Source organism: Labeo rohita, chromosome 8 (genome assembly GCF_022985175.1).
Source record: "Labeo rohita strain BAU-BD-2019 chromosome 8, IGBB_LRoh.1.0, whole genome shotgun sequence".
NCBI classification, from domain to species: Eukaryota; Metazoa; Chordata; class Actinopteri; order Cypriniformes; family Cyprinidae; genus Labeo; species Labeo rohita.
Window position 1 is genome coordinate 34,254,812 of NC_066876.1, and position 25,860 is coordinate 34,280,671.

At 35.7% G+C, this 25,860-nt stretch overlaps 1 protein-coding gene across 1 annotated transcript in view; it reads right to left on the reverse strand.

Annotated features, from left to right (window-relative positions):
• Positions 1–24,223, reverse strand: part of mtmr3 (myotubularin related protein 3) — a 45,346-nt gene extending 21,123 nt beyond the window's left edge. Inside the window, 13 exon segments of the mRNA XM_051117902.1 lie at positions 2,422–2,533; positions 2,617–2,748; positions 3,355–3,409; positions 3,411–3,558; positions 4,432–4,545; positions 4,667–4,763; positions 4,969–5,120; positions 7,159–7,241; positions 13,390–13,506; positions 14,729–14,818; positions 18,002–18,080; positions 18,440–18,521; positions 24,057–24,223. Of these exon segments, the coding sequence (XP_050973859.1) occupies positions 2,422–2,533; positions 2,617–2,748; positions 3,355–3,409; positions 3,411–3,558; positions 4,432–4,545; positions 4,667–4,763; positions 4,969–5,120; positions 7,159–7,241; positions 13,390–13,506; positions 14,729–14,818; positions 18,002–18,004 (1,103 nt within the window). The 5' untranslated portion in view covers positions 18,005–18,080; positions 18,440–18,521; positions 24,057–24,223.
• Positions 24,224–25,860: the final 1,637 nt, after the last annotated feature.

Genomic DNA, 25,860 nt, shown 5'->3' on the forward strand with positions numbered 1-25,860 from the left:
GAATAATCAAAGGAGAGAATTAGATTTCTTCCCTCACAACAATTCAACTCTGTTGCCTAGAAACGCAGCTCTTGGCCAGAGTTTATCATGCTGACTAAAGAGAGAACGAAAGTAAAAGAAAGAGAGTCACTTGAAAGACTTCTTGTTGACTTTACAACAAATAGATGAGTGGAAACAGCGCTGATGGAAAAGGAAGCAAATACAAGCCAGCGCTGGAAATCACAGGCAGATGGCAGGGAACGAACAATAGACGGAAAAATAAAAAAGCTGAGCTCATGAGGGAACTCAAGCACCAGAGTGCTTGTGAGAGTCTGAGACAAGCACAAGTAATTAATGCACTATTATGTTATGCACTTTTACAGTATAGAGCATAGGGATGGGCATTTTGGGAAATTTCTCATTTCGATCATCGATAGGTTTCAAAAACGATTAATCGAGTATTCGAGGGCGGGACTTGTGCGGGGGGGGGGGCATGGCCATAATGAATATAATGAAAAAAACTCTGCAGACTGTTAAGAAAATCAATGTTAAAAATATAAAATCTGTCAAACATAAAACACATGAGGACACTCTTAGATTATGATTATGATGCAGCAATATTATTAATAAAGAGGCATCTAAAAAGGAACAGCTGCCTAGATCTTCCGTTTTTCAAATATATTTGAAGGAACACTCCACTTTATTTTGAAAATAGGCTCATTTTCCAACTCCACCAAAAACGGTAAAACTCAACTGTTTAACTCTAGGGGAGTTGGAAAATGGAGTGTTCCTTTAAACTTCTTATTCTAACATAAAAGGTCTTTAAAGTTGTGTTTTGGGCCATTATGATTTGGCGCAGTATTTGTCAAACTAAAACCGAAAGCACAATATGTCACCTCGTGATCTAGTGTTTCCCACACCTCAAAACGGCTCAGATTACTGTGAATGCGGTGAACTCATGTATTACATATGCTGTGAGTTTAGCGCACTTTGGAAACGCAACAGCCACTAAATTACAGTATTTCAGTAGATTTGTAGTGAGAGGCATTTTTGTAAGCCTGTTTTCACAGGAGCTGGAGTTTCCTGCCAAAATAAAGGCACTGCTATTCCTGTCAAAATGAAATCTTAAAAGTGCAGTATGAATTGCTGACAGTTCGCAGTTTTAAATGGATACGCTACTGCAGTCTAAATTCAAAATATCTCCTTCAAGTGTAGAAATTAGGAAAGAAATACTGTAATTTTCCTACTGTAGCGTGAAGCAAAAATACAAATATTCTTTCATTTATTTTATAGGGCAATTGTTTTTCAATATATGGCTATTACTGTCATAGGAATAACAATAATATAAATTTGTTATTATTATATTCTAATTATATGTACAGGTACATAACAGACATTTTTGTATGTAGAGGTGTATTATGTGCAAATTTGAAATGTAAACCAAGTGTGTGTGTTAGATTAAAAAGTGTATAAGTGTATAAATAGTTTTGCGCTTCACAATTATTGTCAGGTGTTCATAAGATAGATTGCCTGTGGGAAGAAACTTTTTCTGTTTCTGTGCCTGGCCGTTCTGGTGCATATTGCTCTGTAGCGTTGACCAGATGGTAACAGTGTAGTTGACCAGTGTAATTTTTAGTATTACATATATACTATTATAGTATTTATTAATTATTTGAATTACCCCTTTTATATTTTTATATTGTCAGTTTTAAGGTTTAGTTTTTGTTTTAATATTTATTTATATTGACCTTTATTTCAGTTTTAGTAATTTGAGCTCTCTTACACTTTTTTCAATTTGTTTCCACGGCAAAAATTCAAATTTTAGTTTTACATTTAAGTTTATCTAATATTTGTACATAATTTCAGCTTTCAGTCCAATTATTGAAAACTATTTTTTATTATTATAGTTAACAATAACAACACTGATACTGACTACATAATTAGTTAGTGCTATATTATTAGCTAATGCTATTTAGGCAATTGGCTGAGTTGCAGGCTTATGATGTTACAAGAAACACATATAATGATAAACCCATATATTAATAAACTCTAAAAAAATACCATTGTAGGGTTTACTTTGAAACTATTTTCACTCAGAAATTGCCAGTAAATTTTTAGCTGTAATTACAAAGAAATGACAAGTAACACTCTGAATTAAACGAAAATAGTATTTTCTTGTAAAACCTACTCCAATAATCTGTTTTATTTATCTACAGTGTAGATCTGTCTTGAACACATTATATATTAATGCGTAAAATCACTATAATACAGTAATAAGAGTAAATTTTAGTCAGGCTTAGATTTGAGACTAATCAATATACTGTATTTGAAAAGCACTAAGGTATAAAAAAAAAAAAATTTTTATGCCCCTAAATTTGTGAAAGACATCAATAAACAAAGGGACACACTGCAACCGCAGCAGATGTTTGCCAGAAGACTTACTTTGCTGGATCAGGCATCTGGGTGCAGAGGAAGCGCAGAGACTGGAAACTCTTGCGGATGGAATGGATGTTGGCCATACCCATAAACACCACCTCACAGTTAGGGTAGTACTCTACCAGGGAGAACAATATGACATTAATGAGGGGAGCATCTGGTTTTATTGTGATTGCTGAAAGAGCATCTGTGAGAGAGTACCTGGGCATTCACACCCTCCTCCTTTGGCTCTGTTGGCTACGGCAGCGGCGTATGACCTGGCGTCCAGGATCAAAAGCTTTCGAGGTTGGATGGCCAGTGTCTCCACCTCTGAGCTGTTAGTCATGGATGAGTCTATAGAAAAAGACATGTATGTACAGATTAAGTCATATAATGTGACAATAACCAGTATTGAGACCTCAAATAAGAACAGTATTCAGTCTTGCTTTTTAAAGGGATAGTAATGAAAATTTGATGTTTATCTGCTTACCCCCAGGGCATCCAAGATGTAGGTGACTTTGTTTCTTTAGTAGAACACAAACAAAGATTTTTAACTAAAACCACTGCAGTCTGTCAGTCATATAGCGCCAGATGCTGTGCAAGCGCTCAGGACAGTAGGCCATAGCGGTGAATCAGAGGCAAAAAATGATATAAATACTGTTCAGTTTCTCGCACAAACCAATCGTTTTGTGTCTTAGGACATCAGTGTGTCGTCACAAGTCGCAGGGTTTAATTTGGTTTTGTTTGTGTATATTTTTTTTTTTAACTCTCAAAGTTTTGGTAGCCATTGACTGCCGTTATATGACTGACAGACTGCAACGATTTGAGTTAAAAATCTTCGTTTGTGTTCTACTGTAGAAACAAAGTCACCTACATCATGGATGCCCTGGGGGTAAGCAGATAAACATCAAATTTTCATTTTTGGGTAAACTATCCCTGTAAGGGCTAAATGGTACTCACCGAAATCCACATCTGAGAGGTCAGCTCCGTTAGTGTACTCGCGAGAGAAGGAGCCCGTTAGAAACGCCTTTACAGGAGCTGCTGTCCACGGCACAGGCTCTGGCGATGGACTGCACCAGGTGCTCATCGTCTGCGTTCCTCCAGCCCCACCAGCTGACCTCTGGCTGACCACAGCGAGCGATCACTGCCCCTGTGCTCTGGTGCCTGGGAAAGAGAGGTTAGAGGTCTGGATGATTAATCTGAGGTTCAAAGTAGCCTTGTTATTGTTGTGCAAGTAAAATTGTTTTCATTATTTGGAATAAAGCTTAAATAAAGGATAAATGTAGAAATATAAATAAAATAGAAATACTTTAACTAGAAAACGTTTCCTTGAAGTAACTGAAACTAAGTTTATGCATAAAAAAATTACTAAAACTATTTAAAAAAAAAAAAAAGACAAAAACACAAAGAAGATGGTTGGTAAATACACAATCATACAGATAGATAAAATGTTGGTTGGTTAGTTATACACAGATAGACTGATAGACAGAACAGTAGAATAATAGACAGAACAATTGAATAACAGACAGAACGTCAGACAGATAGACAGACAGATAGGTTAGAATGTTAGTTAGCTGGTTAGTTAGTTTATACACAACCAGATAAATAGAACGATAAAACTTTAGTTGGCTGGTTAGTTGGTTTATACACAGATAGATAGATAGATAGATAGAACGTCAGACAGACAGTTTCACTGGAAAAAAATACTGTAAAAATGCTACAGTAAAAACCTACTAACTGGTTAAAAGTAAGTTCCCCTACAATATACGGTGAAAAACTGTATTGGACATTGTAGTATACTGTGTTTTGAAGTGGAAAAAGAATGTATAATTTACAGTGATTAACCGTAAATTCCCAGAATTCTACACGTTACATTTTACGTTTTTTCATTGAAATAACATAAATAATGTTTCTTAGTTTTTTCTTATCAGTTGTGTATATTAGAACTGTATGTTATATCTAATGTTATTATTGTTTAGGCAGCTCACAAGGTTTTGGATTCTCCATGCATTTTATGAACAGATTTAGCTGACTGACCTGTAAACCACGGCCGGAATCCTCTTCCAGGAGCGAAAGGCCGCCACATTCTCCAGCTCCTTATCAGTAATCCAGGCTGGCACCAGCAGCAGTTGAGGGTAGCTGGAGCACAACCTGTGCCAGGGGGCAACCAGAGGGCACTGTGATCAGAACGACTGATGCCTGTCTAAAGTCATCTAATCCTGAGTGTCCAGAGCCATTTAAAAGTGCTTGTGTTTGTGAGAGAAACACTCACTTGTACTTGTTGTTGATCTCAGACACTCTCCAGGCGTTCTGAGTGTCGAAGCCCATCCGCTCCACCTCGTTTTGGAAACGTGACATCACATGATCACCTGAAAGATAGAGGCATGGGAGAGAGATTAGACAAATTTTGTGAAGTTCTTTGTACAGATATTCAAGAGTATCTTGCAAACTCATTAGGTGGTAAAGCTGTCTGACTACGCAAGACTAGCAGGAAATAGAAAGATTAAACTATTTGTGATTCATCTCATTTCAGCCTCAAGCCTTTAAATAAGGTTTGAGAAGGCCAGACAGTACCTGGCCTACACAGATCCCCATGCTGCTCCTTCTCCACGCACCACGCGTGGAAGGCGAAGGAAAAGAGCTCCTCTATCTGGGACGGGGGACGGACCGCCACGTTTAGCCTCTTCTGCCACTCCTGACACTGCTCAAACGTGGAAAACTGACACCTGTCAAAACACAGATCAGATCTACTGCATCAGAGAGACACTGAGATAGAATGAAAGAGAACATCAAACACAGACAGACTTGGATTGACCTGGATTTCTGTACAAAATGATCACTCACATCTTCTCTCTTACATGAATACATTTTCTGTCCAGTTTCCTTAATCTTCCCAACCTGCCAACCATACCCATGCACTCTCTCTACTTTACAGAAAAATGATAATTACCTGAAAACACTGGCAAACATGTAATTTGGAGTTTAGCAATCTCCACTGCAATATTCACATGAAAGTATAATACAGCCAATCTGGGGGGTTTTTTTCCCACATGGCCGTTTGCTGCAACTAATTCTGCGAACAAACCATGCAAGGTGATGTTCTCTTGATTCATGCTTATTTGAAAGTGCAAATATTCTGATAAAATTAAAAAGATAAAAATAATTTTAAAAAAATCGTTATTAATAATAGTGATTATATTATATATAGTGAGCAATTGTGAGGAACAGTTTAACCATTATTATGCGGCATTACATAGAACAATGGAGCAACAGACAGAAAGACAGACAAATCAGCAGTATGATAGACAGAACGGTAGATAGAACAATAGAATAACAGACAGAACGTCAGATAAACAGACAGACAGACAGACAGACAGATAGACATAGATAGATAGATAGATAGATAGATAGATAGATAGATAGGATAGATAAACGAACGAACAAACAAACAATAGACAGACAGACATACAGATAGATAGACAACACAGATAAATGAATAAATGACAGACAGACATATAAACAAAATAGAAACCGAACAAACAAATGAACGATAAACAGACAGCCAGACAGACACAGAATAGATAAATGAACAAACGAACAATAGACAGACAGATATACAGATAGACAAAATAGATAAATGAACAAATGAATGAACGATAGACAGATAGAAACAGATATATAGACAAAATAGATAAATGAACGAACGAACGACAGACAGACAGAGTAGATAAACCAACGAATGAATAATAGACAGACAGACAGACATACATAGACAAAATAGATAAACTAACGAACAAACAAACGACAGACAGGCAGACAGATATATAGACAACATAGATGAACAAATGAACGAACGATAGACAGACAGACAGACACAGACAAAATAGATAAACTAACAGAATAGATAAATGAATGAATGAACGACAGACAGACAGACAGATATATAGACGAAATAGATAAACAAATGAACGACAGATAGACAAAACAGATGAACGAACGAACGATAGACAGACAGATAGATAGACAAAACAGATAAACAAACGAACGAACAAACGAACGATAGACAAACACAGACAAAATAGATAAACTACAGAACAATAGAGCAAACGAACGATAGATAGATGAGACAAAAAAACAAACAATAGAACGATAGAATTAACGATAGAACGATGGATAGATAGAACGGCAGATAGAGAGATGAAACAAACGACAGAATGAAGAATAGAACGAACAACAGAGACAAAACAATAAATAAACAATAGAATGAATGATCAATGGATAGAACGATAGACAGAATGACAGAACAACAGACAGAATGACAGACAGAACGATGAATAGAACGATATAATGATAGACAGAACAACAGACAGAATGACAGAACGACAGAGACAAAACATAACAATAGAACGATCAATAGAGAACGATAGAAAAAAACAACAGAATGATAGAACGATAAATAGAACGATAGATAAAAACAAACAACAGAACATATGATCAATTAATAGAATGATAGAACGACAGAACGACAGATAGAATGACAGATACAATGATGAATAGAATGATATAACAATACATAGAATGATAGACAAAGATAGAATGACAGACACAAAACAGATAAACAATAGAACGATCAACAGACAGAACGATAGAACGATAGATAGAATGTTAGAATGATAGAAAGATAGAACAACAGGACGATAGATAGAATGAACAACAGAACGATACGACAGACAGACGGTCAGAGAGACGGACGGACGGACTCACCTGATGACCTTGCAGTCTTTGCAGGTGATGTGCATTTGGAACATGTCCCGACATTCTACACTTTCTATCAGCTGCAGGGGAACCTGAGATAGAAAGAGAGTGACACAGATTAGACATACAGAAATAATTTGTCACTACTGGCACTGTGAGTCTCAGCACACCAAACAGAGCATCTAAACCGGAAGTCAGCATTAACCCAACTGATGCTAATCTTTAAATCAACCTGCTGATTCAATCACTGAAAGTTTAGACATGGTCTTAGAGTTTACAAACACGGTTAGTGATTAGCGTCTGCAGATTATTCCAGACAAACTCATTCTTTGTTCTGCAGCTCAAGTGTTGAACGGTCTGGCATGCCGATCAGCTTCAATCAAGTGTGTGTGTATTTACGTGTACGGACACCACTGCAACTGTGCGGTTAAAAAAAACGCAGTTCCCCTTTAAACTCCGAGAACCTGCGCGTGATCACACACTGACGGCATGCAAGTCACATCTGACAATGGCTCTTACAAATCGCCCAAACCTGCAGCTCGCAACATCATGCAAACAGACAGACCATGATGTGTTTACTTACTGACACCTCACACGAACAATTCTGTTCACAGAAAAAGAGAGGGAAGACAAAATCACGAGGTGGACGTGTACACTGCGGCTTTTGGCTCGTCTGTGATACACACATTCCTGGGCTGCGGTTTAATTCCACCACACTAATCTGACCACACTCAAACATTCCTGGGGCACTTGCTGCAGGGTCAGAGAATGGCAAAACATATTTTTGAGATATTAACTGATAAATATTAGAGATAGAAGCTTTAATATTTTTCTCTCCAGAAAGCTGCATCTCTAAAATTAATTTCTTTTAAAGCAAAGCAAATTTTCAGCATCCATTACTCCAGTCTTCAGTGTTACATGATCCTTTAGAAATCATTCTAATATGCTGATTTATTATCAATGTTGGAAACAGTTTCTTTGACGAATAAAATATTAAAAAGAACAGCATTTATTCAAAATAGAAATCTTTTCTAACAATACAAGTCTTTCTTTACTATCACTTATCAATTTAACATATCCTTGCTGAATAAAACTATTAATTTCTTTTAAACAACGAAAAAAAGAAAACATTTACTGACCCCAAACTTTGAACAGTAGTGTACACTGTTACAAAATACTTTTATTTTAAATAAATGCTGTTATTTTTAATGTTTTATTCATCAAAGAATCCTGAAAAAAGTATTACAGTTTCCAAAAAATATTAAACAACAAAAATTTAGCATCAAGGGAATAAATTACATTTTAAAGCATATTAAAACAGAAAAACCACTATTTTGAATTGCAATAATATTTCACAACATTACTGTTTTTTCTGTATTTTTAATCAAATAAATGCAGCCTTGATGAGCAGAAAAGTGATCCCAAGCTTCTGAATGGCAAATGTATATAATCATCTTTTAACACCTATCTCTGTTTTCTGTTGTCTGAGGACATTATTTAGTATGACTTATAATTATTAATTTATTAATTATTTTATGCAACCTATTCAATATGACACTAAACTAATAATAATAATAATAATAATTAAAAAGAATTATTAAATAATAAATAAAACTATTATAATAAATACATTTATAATTATATAATATACATCATAAATAATTATCATAAAATGACACATTTCTATATTATATATATATATATATATATATATATATATATATATATATATATATATACACATACACACACACAATATATATTGTTATATGAAAATTGTATCTTTTTAAATAATTATAATTATTTAACATCTGTTTTTTATTATAAAACAGGATGTTTTATAAAACAGGATTATTTAATTATAAAAACTAAAAAACCAATAAAGAAATTTCATTATTAAAATGATATTACTGTACAGTAAATATAAATGAAGCAATATTAATAACAACAATAATTAATAAATAAATCAATAACTGACAGAACAACAGTAAAATTACAATAATAATATTTATGGCTGCCTTAATTTTTTTTAATCATTAAACCCATTTATGGCTGCATTAATATTTTAATCATTAACCTTAATCATTAAACCACAGAGGTTTTATTTTGGAGGAAAACCACAGGAAAGTTTTACTTTTGTTGACAACAGATGGTCGCATGTGTAGTGTTTTCAAATGCATGTGGAGCAGAATTTACACAAAAGAAACGTATTTGAAATTGCAACATTTGGTTTAGCAATTGTTTAAGGCCATTTTCCAATTTTATTATTCAAACAGTTGTGTAAAGATATATTTTTTTTAATTCTAGGATAAGAATTAAAAGATAAGAAATTAAAGAATTAAAGAAAAGATAAGAAAAAAAATTAAAAATTACATTCCTGCAGTTTCACTGTCTTTAACAAAACATTTAAAGGTAATTATTATCAGACTTCACAATAACTGCTCTAAGCTAATTTCCTGTTATTACACATCTATAACCTCTACAGCGTGCCAAAACGAGCTTTTAAAAAACGTGTCAAGACTTCTGCATTCTGTTATGCTGTCAATTTGTGCAATTTTCAGAATGTGTTGAAAAAAAGACACTTTAACAGTCACAACTTACAATCTCTCAACCTCCTTCCTCTTTTCTCTCCATTTCCAGCCCTACACTGGCACACTTGCTCTTACAACACCTTTGTTGCCTCACTAGCTGACCTGTAGTCACACACTCACCGTGTCAAACACACACACACACACACATCACTCTCTCTTCTTTCTCACGCACAAAACACTTTCTCTTTCACAGGCACACAGAGAGCGTCACACTCATTTACTCTGGTGAATAAGTGACTGTCACAGATATCAGCTGATGAATCAGCACTGAGCTGATCACCCACCAGCCACAAACAAACCCAGCTGCCGGATCACATATACATGAACAGAATATTTTGGGCTAAACAACTCAAGCTTAGCAGTATCTGTCATTTCGATAATTCTTTTGTCTATCAGTTTATACTGCACTTACAATAAAAGCTGAGCAAAAAAACAGAGAATGGAAAACAATTAAGCGATAATGTACAATCAGCCAGTCATGATTTCAAAATAAACCCTGACAGAGATCAGGACTCTAATGTAAATCGGTTTCTGTTCAGGGTGGAGTCTTTGGGGAAAATGATGGCAATTATATTAGCGGCACATAAATTACGCACTTAATCTTTCATATAAGCACTTAAAAGGGTTATGAAACACTAAACTTCATTTTCTGAGAGGTGTTTAGTGTTGCAAATCATAGTGCATAGTGGATGTAGGCATATGTTATTTTTAATTGTGGGAGAACTGGTTCTTTTTGAGTTTTTGTGTTATTTTCATCTTCCAGGTTTAAAATCTACATCATTGTGACGTGGCAAATGATAATATTTTCCATGCAGAGTGCAAATGCAAACAAGAACTTGAGCATTAAATTAGTGCTCTTAAAAGACTGTGTGTATTTATACAATGTTTAGTGAGCTTACAAAACCATGCATAATATATATATTCATTTTGTTCCTTATAATAGTAAACGCAGCATGCATTTGAGGGATAGATTTCTACTGTAAGTGCATTACTGTAAGTACAATTTACATGGATTGTTGACAAAGTTTTGAAAGTACGCCAGTTAATATTCTGCATTTTATGCCTTTTAGATTGTCACTGCTGGTCTATGAGGGGTACAGGGGTATAGTAGAGCTGATTATTAGTAACCAGAACCCTATTACAGTGCCATGTTGATAGCACGGGGGTGGACGGTCCCAATCAAAGAGCCACCGCAACCATGGCAACAGGCTCGGGAAGAAACAGTGAAAGTGAAAAGCTAATAAAGACAGACCTGTTCGATACACACACACACACACACACACACACACACACAGGATGACAGCAGCCACTGGCCCGTGTCAGAGCGCCTGATGTAACTGTGGCTTGCTGTCCCTAAACACCCTTTGCATCATTGGTGGGCTCTAAATTTAGCAGCATGTTATGCATCATATAAAAGAGTCTTTCAGCAACCACTGGACTGGCTATCCATCATACATACACTATGGCACAACAGACCACAATCCAGTTTGACTCAAGAAACTCTGAGCTAGGAAAAAATAAAGAAGTCACTTTGCAAATAATATGCATCCATTTTATCCCTTTTAACAGAATTAAACAAATTCATTGTGATTTTTGCCATTCACACTGTCATATATACACAAAACTATTTTTCGCCACAGGACAAAAAAATATAAAAAGTAACTGCAACCTTTTATCTCAGAATTCTGACTTTTTTTCCATTCAGTTTTTTTTTTTGTATCTGCCAATAAATAACTGCAAGTTAACATTTCAACATTCTGAGTTTAAACCACTGCCGTTTAAAAGTTTGGGCTCATAAAGGCTGTATGTATTTCATCAAAAATACAGCAAAAAACTGTAATTTTGTGAAATATTTTTGGAATTTAAAATAACAGTTTTCTATTTTAATATACTTTAAAACATAATTTATGCCTGTGAAGCAAAGCTGAATTTTCAGCATCATAACGCCCCATTCACACGGGGCGTCAACATTAACGCTTCTCATTTACTTTGAATGGAGTGACATCAAGCGTTGCCGAACTGAATTATGGGTCCGTTGCGTCACATCACTGGTATTGCTCACAACAGAAGTAAAAAAAATGTTCAACTTTTCAAGCGCCAACGCAGGCGTCAGCCAATCAGTTCGACTTATGCAAATATACTAGTGCAGATGCTAGCCAATCCCATTCGGTGCAGTGAAGCTTCAGACACGCCCTCCGTGAAGCGTTAACGCTGATGCGCCGTGTGAATGGGGCGTTACTCCAGTCGTCAGTGTCACATCATCCTTCAGAAATCATTCTAATATGCTGATTTACAATCGATGTTGGAAACAGCTGTGCTGCTTAATATTTTTTGGGACCTGCGATACTTTTTTCATGATTCTTTGATAAATAAAAAGTTAAAAAGAACAGTGCTTATTTAAAATAGAAATTTTCTGTTACAATACACACTACTTTTCAAAAGTTTGGGGTCAGTACATTTTGTCTTTCTGTTTTTTTTTTTTTAATAAATGAATACTTTTATTCAGCAAGGATGTGTTAAAAGGATAAAAAGTGATAGTAAAGACTTTGAAAAAATATAAAAATCTTTATTTTGAATAGAAAATCAAAGAAAGAATCAAAGTAAAAAGTATCACAGATTCCAAAAAGATATTAAGCAGCACAAGTTTTAACACTGATGATAAATCAGCATATTAGAATGATTTCTGAAGGATCATGTGAAACTGAAGACTGGAATAATGGCTGATGAAAATTCAGTGCTGCATCACAGAAATAAATAATATTTTAAAGTATATTAAAATAGGAAATCAATATTAGAAATTGCAATAATATTTCACAATATTTCTGTATTTTTGAACAAATAAATACAGCCTTGATGAGCATAAGAGACTAAAAAACATGAAAGAAAATAAGTAATGATTGACCAATATTGATTTATTTTTATAACCGATACAAATTATTTGCATGATTATGTGCCCGATATGCAGAACCAATATTTATTTACTGTTATAAAGTGAACAAATGACTGAGTGAAGTAAGTCCATACTTCACTTTGGTTTTTCCTTCTTTCGGTCTTCTTAAAAAATAGCAGTCTTTCACGTTAAATTTAATCTTCATATTACAATAATAAAAACAGTTTATTTTTTGGAGAACTGCAAGACAAAGAATCGTAAGACAAAAAGTTGCAATTGCCTTTTACTTATTTTATTCTGTGGTGAAAACAAGCGTTTAAAGAAAAAGAGAAGTGTTCCGTGTGAAAAATACAGCCATCATCACACATGGGCCACATTTAAGTGTGGAAGTCAGATGGACTTCTGTAAACCAACTGAATTAAATAAAGCACAATTGAGAAAAGGCCTGAAATGCAAACACTGCTCGGTTTAGCTTGACTTGATTTGATTTTGACGCAGGAGATCTGTTTATTCCACTTCAACTGTTTAGTCGTATAAACTGTTAACCAATGCTTGTTTTATTATCGCTGCCAAGTACATTTTAGTATATTCTATAAAGGACAAAGAGTTCATACATTTGTGTTTAGCAAACTTTGGCTAAACGTTTGTTTTTAAATACTTGTATCCTTAACTACAAACTGAACTCAATTCAAAAATGCCTACTTCGAGTAGCTTTGTTAATAAAAAGTGTAATTGAAGTGTTGAAAATCAGACACTCACATTAACTAATGACTCCTTGAACTTGATGTGCAGGCGGTAGCTGGACATGGCGATGATGGCATCCTCCGCCCTGCCCACATACTTTGTATACTCTCCATGCAGCTCTGGAAAGGGCACCTACAACGGATCATCATGTTACAAATGTATATCCATCAAACAGTGTTGGGGTAACACGAGTTACGTAATATTATTACTTTTTCCAAGTAACAAGTAACATTACTTTTTAATTGACAAGAAAATATCTGAGTTACTTTTTTCAAATAAGTAACGCCAGTTACTTTCCCCCCATTTACTGATTAAAAGCTCTCCTGTCCTCATATTAAGAGAAATCGAGAGCAAGATGTTAGCTCTAGAATAAATGTGAACATGCATTAATTCATCTCACTCACAACAAAAAATTTAGTATTCCTCAAAATGAATAAAAACAGTGAAATTCAATTCAATTTCGTCAATTCAAAGAATATGACGCAAACCTGCAATAATTAAATATGTTAAATAATACAAATATCCTTTATGCATTTAATCCCATTTTATTAACCAGTGTCTTTGCTGCTGACCTTCAATGACTAATAAGCAACTATTAAGCAAAAATTACTCAGGATAATCTAACATTTGTTTTCCTTTTTTTCTTTATTGCTGAAGAGTTGACTTTTTTTTCCTTTTGTTGTCTACTGTACAGACATAAATTTACTTTTCTCAAAGCCTGAGGCTTTTGGTGTGAAAAGGCTTTTACATTTGCCAAAAATAGAACTTTTTATATTAAAAACAAAAAGCAAGCTATGCCCAGATTTAAAAAGTAACACAAAAGTAAAGTAATGCATTATTCTCCACAAATAGTAACTAAGTAACATAATTAGTTTTTTTTTAAGGAGTAACTCAATATTGTTATGCATTACTTTTAAAAGTAACTTTCCCCAACACTGCCAACAATTAACTTAGTATTGGATCAGTGCATTTATTTAGTGATATTTATAAAGTTGCATACCAAATGGAAAAAACGAAAACAAAGGCTGTTTTAAAACCTAAAGTTGCCTCACTTTCTACTGCATAGCATTTAGCAAAACAGAAACCGTACCTCATAATTACCTGTTTTGAAATGCTCTTCATAGGCAGCAACTCTGCTATTAGTCAGTCATGTCACACTATTACATCATCTTGAATGAAAATTTTCATTGTGCTTGTTGCAATGCATTGTAAGTGAAGCAGCCTTAGATTTTAACCAAAACCAGATCATTGTGCTACCTACTCTTTGTGACAGGCTACACATTTATGATGCGTAGGTAAACAGCTCATAAGTTTTTCAAAACAGAGCTTAAAAGGGATCTTTATCCCTGCTTACCTGAAGATCATCATCGTCCAGGACAGGGGGCTTGCGAGGGAAGATCTGATTGGCCTGGATGCACTCCAGACTCTGCTGCCCCTCCTCCTCCTGTCAAACAGAATATGGATAAGAAACAAAACACATTACATACTATGTACATTATTACTTTTTATTTCTTCTTCTGATGTGACCCAGACATGTTTTCATTATTCACACCACATAACACAATTTATGTTCAGGCAGCAACAATAGAAGCATGTGAAAGCCTCTTTATCAAAGGCCAAACATCTGACATCACAAGTTAAAAATGTACAAACTCCCTTTCCAGTTTCATCACTCCCAGGGGCCAAAAGCCAAACCGTTATACGGATAAAACATTGTCCAAGACTAAACCTTTGATTAAATGAGCGATTATCTAAGCTAAACTGGGGAAAGAGTGGTCAAAGCATTTCTTTAACCAATGCCATTTTTGGCTGGGCTTCAGAGTGGCAAAACATTTGTAATGGCACGGGGAGAGTTTGCCAGGACTTCCTGCTCTGAGATCACTTCTGCTATTTCTGATGTAACCGATACAGTACCCCGGCTTTACGTAAGACTTTAAGGGCACTGGGTTATAGTAAATCAAGACCACTACTGCCACTCACACAGACACCAGCTATAGACCATATATATTCCATATGATACACATGCAATACATGTGAAAGCTTTGGACACATCTACTAAATCAGAATAATAGTAAACAAACGCACACATGGGCATCCTTAATACACAATGTCTATATTTAATTTCAGTGGAAAGATCCTAGTTGTGCCCCGCCTTGAACACGTTCTGTGTGAAAAGCTTCAGGACTCAGAGCAGCGGTGTACAGGGCATAAGTCATTCCATTCACTTCTGTATGCAGGAATGAGAGGCTACGGCCCGCAGCAGCCTTGAGAGTTCAGATTGGCAGAGAATGTTTGGATTCTGTTTCCACAAATAGGAGAGACTCTGTGAGAGAGGGCAGCTGTGTCGCCATGTTGTCTAGCTCAAACACGAGAGTCCTCAAGACGGACTGATCTGATTGTGCCATAAAATGCTACCCAGTCAAAGACAAGCATGTACTGGATAAGATATGCACGGAGAGCTGTGTTTGTGTACATACTAACTAACTGTATCTATCTATCCAGCTATCTACGCAGCTAACTATCCATGCATCTATCCATCTATCTATTCATCCATCCGTCCATCCATCTATAAACTAACCAAACAACGTACTATCATTCTATCTTTCTATCTGACTGTGTATAAACTAACAAACCAACCAATTCTATTGCTTTGTCTGGTTTTGTATAAACTAATTAACTAACCAACTAACTAATGTTCTATATGTCCATCCATCCATGTATAACTAGTTAGTTGCTAACCAAACAACTAACTAACATTCTATCTATCTATCTGGCTGTGTATAAACTAACAAACTAACCAACTAATGATCATTCTATCTATCTATATGGTTGTGTATAATCTAACTAACCAACCAACCACAACATTCTATCTATCTAGTTCTATATAAACTAACCAACCAACTAATGTTCTAACGTTCTATCTATCTATCTGGCTGTGTATAGACTAACAAACTAACCAACCAACTAACTAACTAACTTTCTATTTATCTATAATGTTGTGTATAATCTAACTAACTATCCAACTAACTAATATTCTATCACTCTATCTGGTTATGTATAAATTAACTAACTACCTAACCATCTAGCTATCTAACTGTGTGTATCTGTGTATCTGTGTATCGATCTATCTATCGATCTATCTGTGCACAAACTAGTCAAGTCAAACTAACCAACATTCTATTCTGTTCTGTTCTATTCTATTCTATTCAAATAACTGTTCTGTCTGTCTGTCTGTCTGTCCACAAACTAACCAACCAACATTCTATCTATATGGTTGTGTAAAATCTAACTAACCAACCAATTAAAATTCTATCGCTCTGTCTGATTGTGTATAAACTAACTAACCAACTAACTAATGTTCTGTCTGTCTGTCCATCTATCTGTCTTTCTACCTATCTGTGTATAAACTAAGTAACCAACCAATCATTTATATGGTTGTGTATAATCTAACTAACCAACCAATTAAAATTCTTTTAAAATACCAATTAAAAATCTATCAACTAATTAATTTTCTGTCTGCCTGTCTATTTGTCTATCTGTTTGAAAACTAATAAACTAACTAACTAACTAACTAACCAACTAACTAACCAACCAACCAACCAGCGATCTATCTGTCATGTTGCATATCCAAGAAATGTGTGTATGTGTGTGTTTGCTGGTTCAGCAGCATGGCCGTCTATGTGTAGCGCTGACAATGGCCATCAGCACGGCTCAGTAAACACACTAGAGGGGCCGGGCCCGGGGCGGCCCATTGTGGGCACAGGCACAGAACCAGACAGAGAATTACTAGGCACAGACGGGCAAAATAGCAAACAAACAATAATGTGCATAACTCATTAGGAATGTGTAAACAAACACATCCATCAGCATTCACGCAGAGACCGGAGGCATTCGTTAAGCTGTCCACAGACATATCAGCAAACAAGAAAATGAGGTACACTTGACTGAACACAGGCATATACAGTCTCAAACACAAATAGCACAGTAAATGCTGCTTCGGTTAGATCCTCTCAAAATGTAAGGTTCATAATAAAGCTTAGTTTTCAGTTTCAGTGATTTTACCGTAGTTAAGGAGTTTTGTTAGTTATAATGCAAAGCATAGTGACTAAAACTACTGTAATTCAGAACAATATAATGGCTACAAAAGCAATATGATTCAAAGGATAATTTAAAGCAGTAATAACAACTCATTCATTCTTACATTCTTAATTCATTATTACAGACTGTAAGGCTGTTCACTAGTTGCCAAGGAACTAAACGAAGATGTAGTAATATAAAAATCAATTACTGGTCACAGATGGTGCATCTAGACGCCTCTATCTTGATGCATCTAACAGCTGTGAACGTGCTTCATCTCATCAGAATTTGGAGCCGGAACTGTTTTATAACGCAGCGCTCACTGATGACACTAGCACACATGTATCCATTCATCCCATCTGTCTGTCTAAAGAGGGCATTGATCTGCGCTGAGACAGCAGTCAGGACGGGACTTTGACACTGTCTGAGCAGCGTTCATTTCAGCTGATTAAAAGCCTGAGAAATCAATGAGCAGTTTCCGATTCAGCATTTGAACCAATGCCTGGGAGTCACACGCAGGAAAGAGAGAGATGTCGAGGTGTTTGCTTACCATAGCCCCGGTGAAGGAGTGCGGGTGCAACACTGTCGTGTCTTCTACCACTCGTTCGCTCTCTCTTGCAGACGTCAGTCTGTATGATGAAAAAAACAGTTAGGGATTCCCAAAACTTTCCATTTCAATCGAATTAGGTCTGGATAATGTTCTGGACCATATTTGAAATGGCATAATAGGGGCACTTTAATGTGGGTAAATGTTTTCACTTTTAATTATCATCCTTTCTTGTGGTCATTTACAGAAAAACAGATGCAAAACATGCTAGAATTATTTTCACTTGATTTTTAGACTAGCAATAGTGGCTGTTTGGTTAAAAAACAACAACAAAGAAGACATTTCAGTGTGAATACACATTAAGATACATATTAAACATAGGAAAAATGCAAAAAAATATTCATCCAGTCCTAATGCACAAACATGTAACTTAAGTCTTACCAAACTCCTAAAAGCAATGAGGTGAGGTTTGTTTTGGACGTTCCCACACTGCTGGCGTCACTCAGTGTTATGACATTGAAACCTGTGGAGAGACATGAGAAAAAAAAAAATGAGACTACAGTTTTTCAAGCCATCACTCTCCATTCCAAACATTGCATAACATCTGACAATACTGCTTTTCACACTTTGGTAAATATAGCTGTCCTGGTGCTGATGGTACTTTGCTGTCCATAAATGCTTGTGTGGTGAAATCAAATCACTGACGCATATGGTTGGGTTGAGTTTTATGAAAAGAGGCCACAACGTACAGAGTCATTAATCTCCAGTGTCATTATACTCATCAGTTAATTGCTGATTAGAACACTTACGATTTCAAAACTACAGATATGAACTAAATGCCACATGACATACATGAAGTTTGCTGGGAAGAAAACAAGCACAGTTTACAGACCTAAAATTCAAATGAGAAGCACTGTATCATTGCTCTCTCTTCTCTGGAATTGTACCAACCCTCAACACCAACCGGTTTTTATTTTTCTTCCTATGAAAGCTATCTGTGAAGCTCTGCTAACTAAAGACGCATTCAGAATGAGATGCTGCCATTCCGCAGAAGATAACAAAACCCAAGTTGTCAAAGACTAAACAGAGCAGAAGTACACAACGTCATGTACAGGACAATTTCAGTGACCCTGTGTGTCTCCTGAGAGTCATATGTGAGTGAGTTCAGTTGGTTTATGGCCAGAGGGCAACAGCGTCCCTATGCAAAAACCTTCAAACACATGCTTCCAGTGAAGGACACACTGAAGCCATCTGGAAACTACTGATAAAACATATCTCTAACCAGCAAACACTCATGTTTACTACAGCTGAGGAGTCTGTCTTTAATCTGATTGGCTTTTAAGTGTCTTACAGCTGTAATGCAGTCTCATGGCCCAAACAAATGACTGTGCAATGTGGTACATGAAAACAGTTCAACATGCAAAAGTAGTTTTATTCAGTGCCAGACAATTTCCATAATGGCCCATATCCAAAGTAGGCATATGTTAAAGCCTACAGGATTTTTAGCTCGATTTTCCCCTTCCAAGAATCGGAGCAAAAATCTTGTCGAGCACCTCGATCGGCCCCGAGGTTTAGCATGGATTATCTGGTAATGTGAGACATTCACAGACCGAATCTTGCACCTCCCGATCTGCTCTCACACAGTTGGGGCCGCCCCGATCATATCAAACATGTTTGATATTCAGGATTTCAAATCGGGATGATCACGGCTATGATTACGTCAGTACTTTCACAACAGCCAATGCGCGACCGCAAAACAGCTGCTGTACAGTCCATTGGATAGTGGAGATGGAGGAAACTGCTTCTTATGTTTTTGTAGTAACACTATCTGTATAATATGTTGAAAACATACCACAACCGCATGGAGCAAGGAAAGCTCTGGAGTAAAATCGTCTCAGTTTTCAACAGACCGGTCGAGTGCATAAAGCTGCTAGCACGCTCACTAACATTTGTAAACATTAGTTGCTGAAATGACGATCTGTTGCGTAAGATCACGTAAAGCGCTCCCTCTGTCATGATAATCTTTAATAATATCTTGTAGTGTGTGATGCACCACAATTTTTAAATCTTGTGTGTGCATGTTTAAGATTTCAGGGAAGATGATCTGCAAAGATTCTCCTTATGTGTGCACTGCAACCAGATTTTATAATCGGTTAGGATTTTAAAAATCCTGTAGTGTGAGCCTGGCTTAAGGTAGAATGTTCTCTTTATTCCGCATGACAGGTCTCATATTTGTAATGGGTATTCAGAAAAACTGGCTTTCTAGTGAATTCTCCACTTCCATTCAGTTCGACTGACTGCTGGTGGACAGAAGAATCATTCAGTGTTTTTCTGTCCATCTCAGATGTCACTTTTACTGTCCTGAAGGTCAATCAGCATTGTGTTCTCATTCCTAAACCACCGCTGGGACATTTTTTCATTTTACTAAAACACCAACGGATAACACACTGTTAATGCAAAATACGCAACTTACTGTCTCATTTAAATATGATTGGGCACATTTGTGGTTGACGCAAGTTTATATTTTGCTGCCATTTATTTGTACTTGCAACAATTCAAATCATGCCACTTTCTAAGAATTGGTTATAATGGATGTAAACACATTTATCAATAAACTAGAATTGTCATATTGTCTTTTTGCATGCATCCTGTAAGGAAATAACAGAAACTAGAAAAAAATTGAAACTAAACTATTAGAAAAAATATGCAATTTAAGTTTCATTATTTTGTGATACACATGCATTTTACCTCATCATATTTGTGACCCTGGAAACCTGTCGTAAATAGCATGGGTATATTTGTAGCAATAGCCAAAAATACATTATATGGGTCAAAATTATTGATTTTTCTTTTATGCCAAAAATCATTAATCATTCCTACCGTAAATGTATCAAAACGTAATTATTGATTAGTAATATTCATTGCTAAAAACTTCATTTGGACAACTTTAAAGGCAATTTTCTTAATATTTAGATTTTGTGCACCCTCAGATTTCAGATGTTCAAATAGTTATATCCCAGCCAAATATTGTCCTATCCTAACAAACCATGCATCAATGAAAAACCTATTTCTTCAACTTTTAGATAATGTACAAATCTCAATTTAAAAAAGGGTCACATATCCAAAATCGCACATTAACAACTTTCACAAAATGATGTAATTTGCTGTGGTTCTGGAGATTCAGTAGTAATGGGAAATATACAATAGTTCTGATTGGTGTTGTCAAAAATATTGATTTTTTTTTAAATACATATTGACAATGAAATATCTAAAACTGTTTATATTTATACATATAAACTAGCTAAACTAGCTGCTCTTTCTCGCTATCTCTTCTCACAGACAGCACATTCACACAAACTGCAATGTAATGATAAGCATTAAAATTAATAATAAATCCTCATAAACCTCTTGTCCAACAAAATACACATTTAATAACATATTTCACTCCATTTCACTATAAATTTACTTTATAATGTTAGTCGAGTGTTTTAAATAACTACCTTTTGTGATATGATGTGACTTCTTATCATAAAAATAGGCTGAAAATATATTATTTTATATTATAACATGGCTCTCTGGAATACTCTGGAACATGCTTTTCAATACATCAATATTTCTCAAGGTATTATGTTGAAATTATAAATTCCATAGCATGACAACCCTAGTTACAAAAAATATTTAGACACCTTAAAATGTCTGAATTAACACATAATGATTTTACACTGTGAAATTTTAGTTGAACATGTATATACTTTTCTAGAACATCTGCATTAAATTGAGGAGACTTCATTCATCCACTAAAAATCATCACAACACCAGCTGATTCAAAGACTTTATGACTTCAAAAATGAAGAAAAGTGAAAGCTTCTGCAGGATTTGAGCACAGATGACTTACCTAATGGAAGGCATTTTTAAGTATGGCATAATTGTCCAAATACTTTGGGAGTGTGTTCTAAACAACCGAGCAGGAACAGATGTTTATCATTATGAGTTCATTCATAAACTTAACCACCCGCCCTCCTGTCACTCTGGTTTACTATTAATCGGCCCACGACACGCAGTCAGTGTCGTGTAAACACACAATCATTCAGGTTTTATCTACTGCTGTGTTTAGTTGTCATGCATTTGTGCTCATTCAGCAGGTTGACTCGACTTTTAACCATGCATTTTATTCCAAAGTCACACCATGAGTCAGATTCACCCCGCAGGAGAAACCCAACACCAAAACACAGCAGAAGAGCCAAAGGATCATCTAGCAGCACCACGCGGATCTGACAGAAACACAACAAACCCAACACATGCCTCTCTTTAGCAACACCAAGGCAACCACACAGTCCCTAAAAAACACCTTAATTACCCCAGTGAAACTATGGTAACTGGATATGGAGTGCAACCGTAGTAAAAATTCAGCTGATTTTCTCCACACGGAAACTGCTCTTGATGAAAGACATTCTGTGAGCTATGCTTTTGAATTATTTTAACATATTTTTTTTTTATAAGCAACGTTCAACAGTGGAATTTCTAGTGGTAAAACTACATTAACCATGATGAAAAGAAATATCAACCAATCAGAGAATCACGACAAGCAAATTGCACCAAACACTTTAGCACCCGTCCACTGCCATGAAGAAAAAAAACTGTAGTTCTTTCCCTCAAGCTGTTAAAGGGACAATTCATCTTCAAAAAATGTTAATTCTGTCATTAACTGCTCACCCTTAATTTGTTTCAAAGCTGTATGAGTTTTTTATTCTGCTGAACACAAAAGAAGATATTTTGAAGAATGCTGGTAACCAAACAGTAAACAGTTGTCACTGACTTCCATAGTATTTTTTTCCATACTACAGAAGTCAAAATCTACCATTTGATTTCACAGAATATTCATCTTTGGGTGAACTACCCCTTTAAATCATTTGGTCAGATTTTCAGCCACTTTTCTTTATTCAAATCAAAATCTGTAATCTTATGATTCTCCTCGTAGCTGATGGTTTGGTTTGTGGCTTATAACTCTAAATTTAAAAATCCCTATGGCAAAATGAATGGGAACAAAACTTCCAAAACCAAAGCTGCTGAAAAAAATTGCACTTATTCTGAAAGCTTCTTAGTTTGCAAAGCCTGAAGAGGATCCCATAATTTAGGAACCGTTGCTATGGTAATAACTACAGCATTTGGGTGTAAACTATAGTTGCCATGGCAGTTATTGTTGTTACTACAGTAAAACCGTCTTTAAAATATTGTTTGAATAAAACAGTACAATTTATTAAATGAGGATTATTAACGTATTACAGTTAAAGGTTAAGCATCAATGACTATGATCTATGGTAATCATAGTCTCCACCAAAATATCATAGTTAATACAGCTATTGTTCCAACTGTGAAGTCATAATAATTACAGGATCTTCTCCAAAAAAGTCCAAGAAGCTTCCAGAACATATACTGTAGTTACAATAACTATTGCAAATGTTATTATGCTGCCAACATGGCAGCTACTGCTGCAAAAGTACTCCTAACTTGATGTTATACATCACTTTTACAAAAAAGGAATCTAAAATGATGCATCATGATTTTGTAAAACATTACTTTTACCACTGCGGCCACAGTTTCCATCCAAACACTACAGTGAGCGTTTTCTTATTTATAACAATCGTGGTGAATACTGTGTAATGACAGATTTTGTTGTAACAATATGGTAAACCTGGTTACCATGGTAAAGTGTTGTAAGGGGCTCGCTTTGACCTGTCAGTCAGACGCGCGGTGGTTGTAACGCCGACTGACTGGAGCGCTAGCGAAGTACCGACAAAAACTGAGCACCAAGGCCGCGTTTCTTTCTCTGCCATCGGCCAAGCTTATACCAAACCATCTAAACAGCACCAGACTCTAAACCGCTGTGGTATTTTAGCGCTCATATGAAGCATTTCTGCCATTTCTCTTCAGCAGAGGCCCGTTTCGGTGTCTGTTGTTGTTGTTGTTGTCGCGAGCGGAGGGCGGACCCCTCAGATAAGGCCTCAAAACACAGCGAAAAACACCCACATCCCGCGCCAAAAGCACTCAGCTCACTTACCTGGGGGCAGCCTGCAAGGCAGAGCGGGTGTACGCTTTCTTCCGAGCCGCAGGAGAGAAGATTAACGACGAATAAATTGACAAATCGCACCTCGTAGCCATTTGCAGAATCGGCCCGTCCCACTGTGGAATCCCGTCGTCATCGCAGCTACCGCGACGTGTGGACGTCACGACGCTGATTGCGTCAACACGTTCGAACGTGTGGGGGAGGGGCGGATATGTAAACAAGCTTTGAAGCGGATGTCGTAACCGGTTGATGAGACCAATGAATCAAGGGCGTAGAATTTTAAGTTAATGTGAATTAATGTCTATTAAAGATTGTACAGCATCTACTATTTATAACAGGGGCGTTTTTAGGATTTTAAAACATCCGGGGCTGGTGCCAAAACATGAGGGGCTAGTGGTAGATGGTGGGAGCTCACATCATGCTCACATAAGATTTTGTTAGACACAAGTGGTTGAACCTGGATCCTACTAGGTGGGTCCGGGGGCATTAAACCGGGGGTTAAAGACCTTGTCACACTATTAACAATAGTAAATAGTAATCACTGCAAAATTATAACAATACAAAAGTATGTTAGACAAATAAAATAATACATTTGAAAATGTATTTATAACTGTAACAAATATATAGTTGCATGCAAAAAGAGGGCCCTATTTTATTTTTTTTTTTTCCCCAAATTCCATTTTTTTTTTTTTCAAATTCTGTTTTCTGTTTTAATTTTTCTGGTCTTCTTTTTAATGGTTAAATTTAATTTTATTAATTATTTAATTAGCAATTAATTAAAACCATGAATCTTATACAATTTACCGTCAATTTATCAAAAGTTAAGAAAATGTACATGTTTGGGACCCTATAAAATGTTTTATTTTTTCTGACTTTACGTTTTATTGTTACCAAATATGTTTTAGCATGTCTGTTTATTTGAATGCATAAAACAGCTTTTATTTATTTTTACGATAGCCTTATGGAATTCTGTATTGTGTATTTTTCTGGTTATCAGATAAAGATATAAAATATTGACTTAATTGATCTTTTAATAAAAATTATATTTTATTTTTGGCAAATAAAGGGGATTTACTATTAAAATATAAAACATGGAAGAAATATTGTGTGAACAAAATGTATAGATTTTTATTAATTAATAGTAGTAGTAGTAGTAGGCACGTACATTATACTGAATGATGAATAAACTTAAACCGAACTTTTATTTTGATGGGTTGCCGACTTGCCGTGAATACCTTTACATTTCTGTGTATATATTTGACGCTTGTTTTACTCAAATGAAACAGTGAAATGCTCATGAAGTGACTAATGTATTTATGCCCTCATTTAGTGAAACGGCAGACGCTGAAATCACTGCAATGGAGCTTTCCATTGATGTATGGTTTGTTAGGACAGGACAATATTTGGCCGAGATACAACTATTTAAAAATCAGGAATCTGAGGGTGCAAAAAAATCAAAATATTGAGAAAATTGCCTTTAAAGTTCTTCAGAACTTCAGCTCGAGCCCCGAATGATTAGCCCTAGCGACGCCCCTGATTTATAATATTCCAATTAAATCTGAATTACATACTTAGGCATTGTGATTACTAAAAACCACAATGAAAGATGTACCATGAACTTTGACCCGATTATAATAAAAGCCCAAAAAAGATTTAATGCATGGTTGCAGAGAGACTTGACCTTGAGAGGCAGAGGGTATCTCCAGACTTACATGTGCTGCTCTCTCTCTATATGTGGATAACAAAATTTGTAAATCAGTTGATAAAATGTTGTTTAATTTTGTCTGGAAAAACAAAA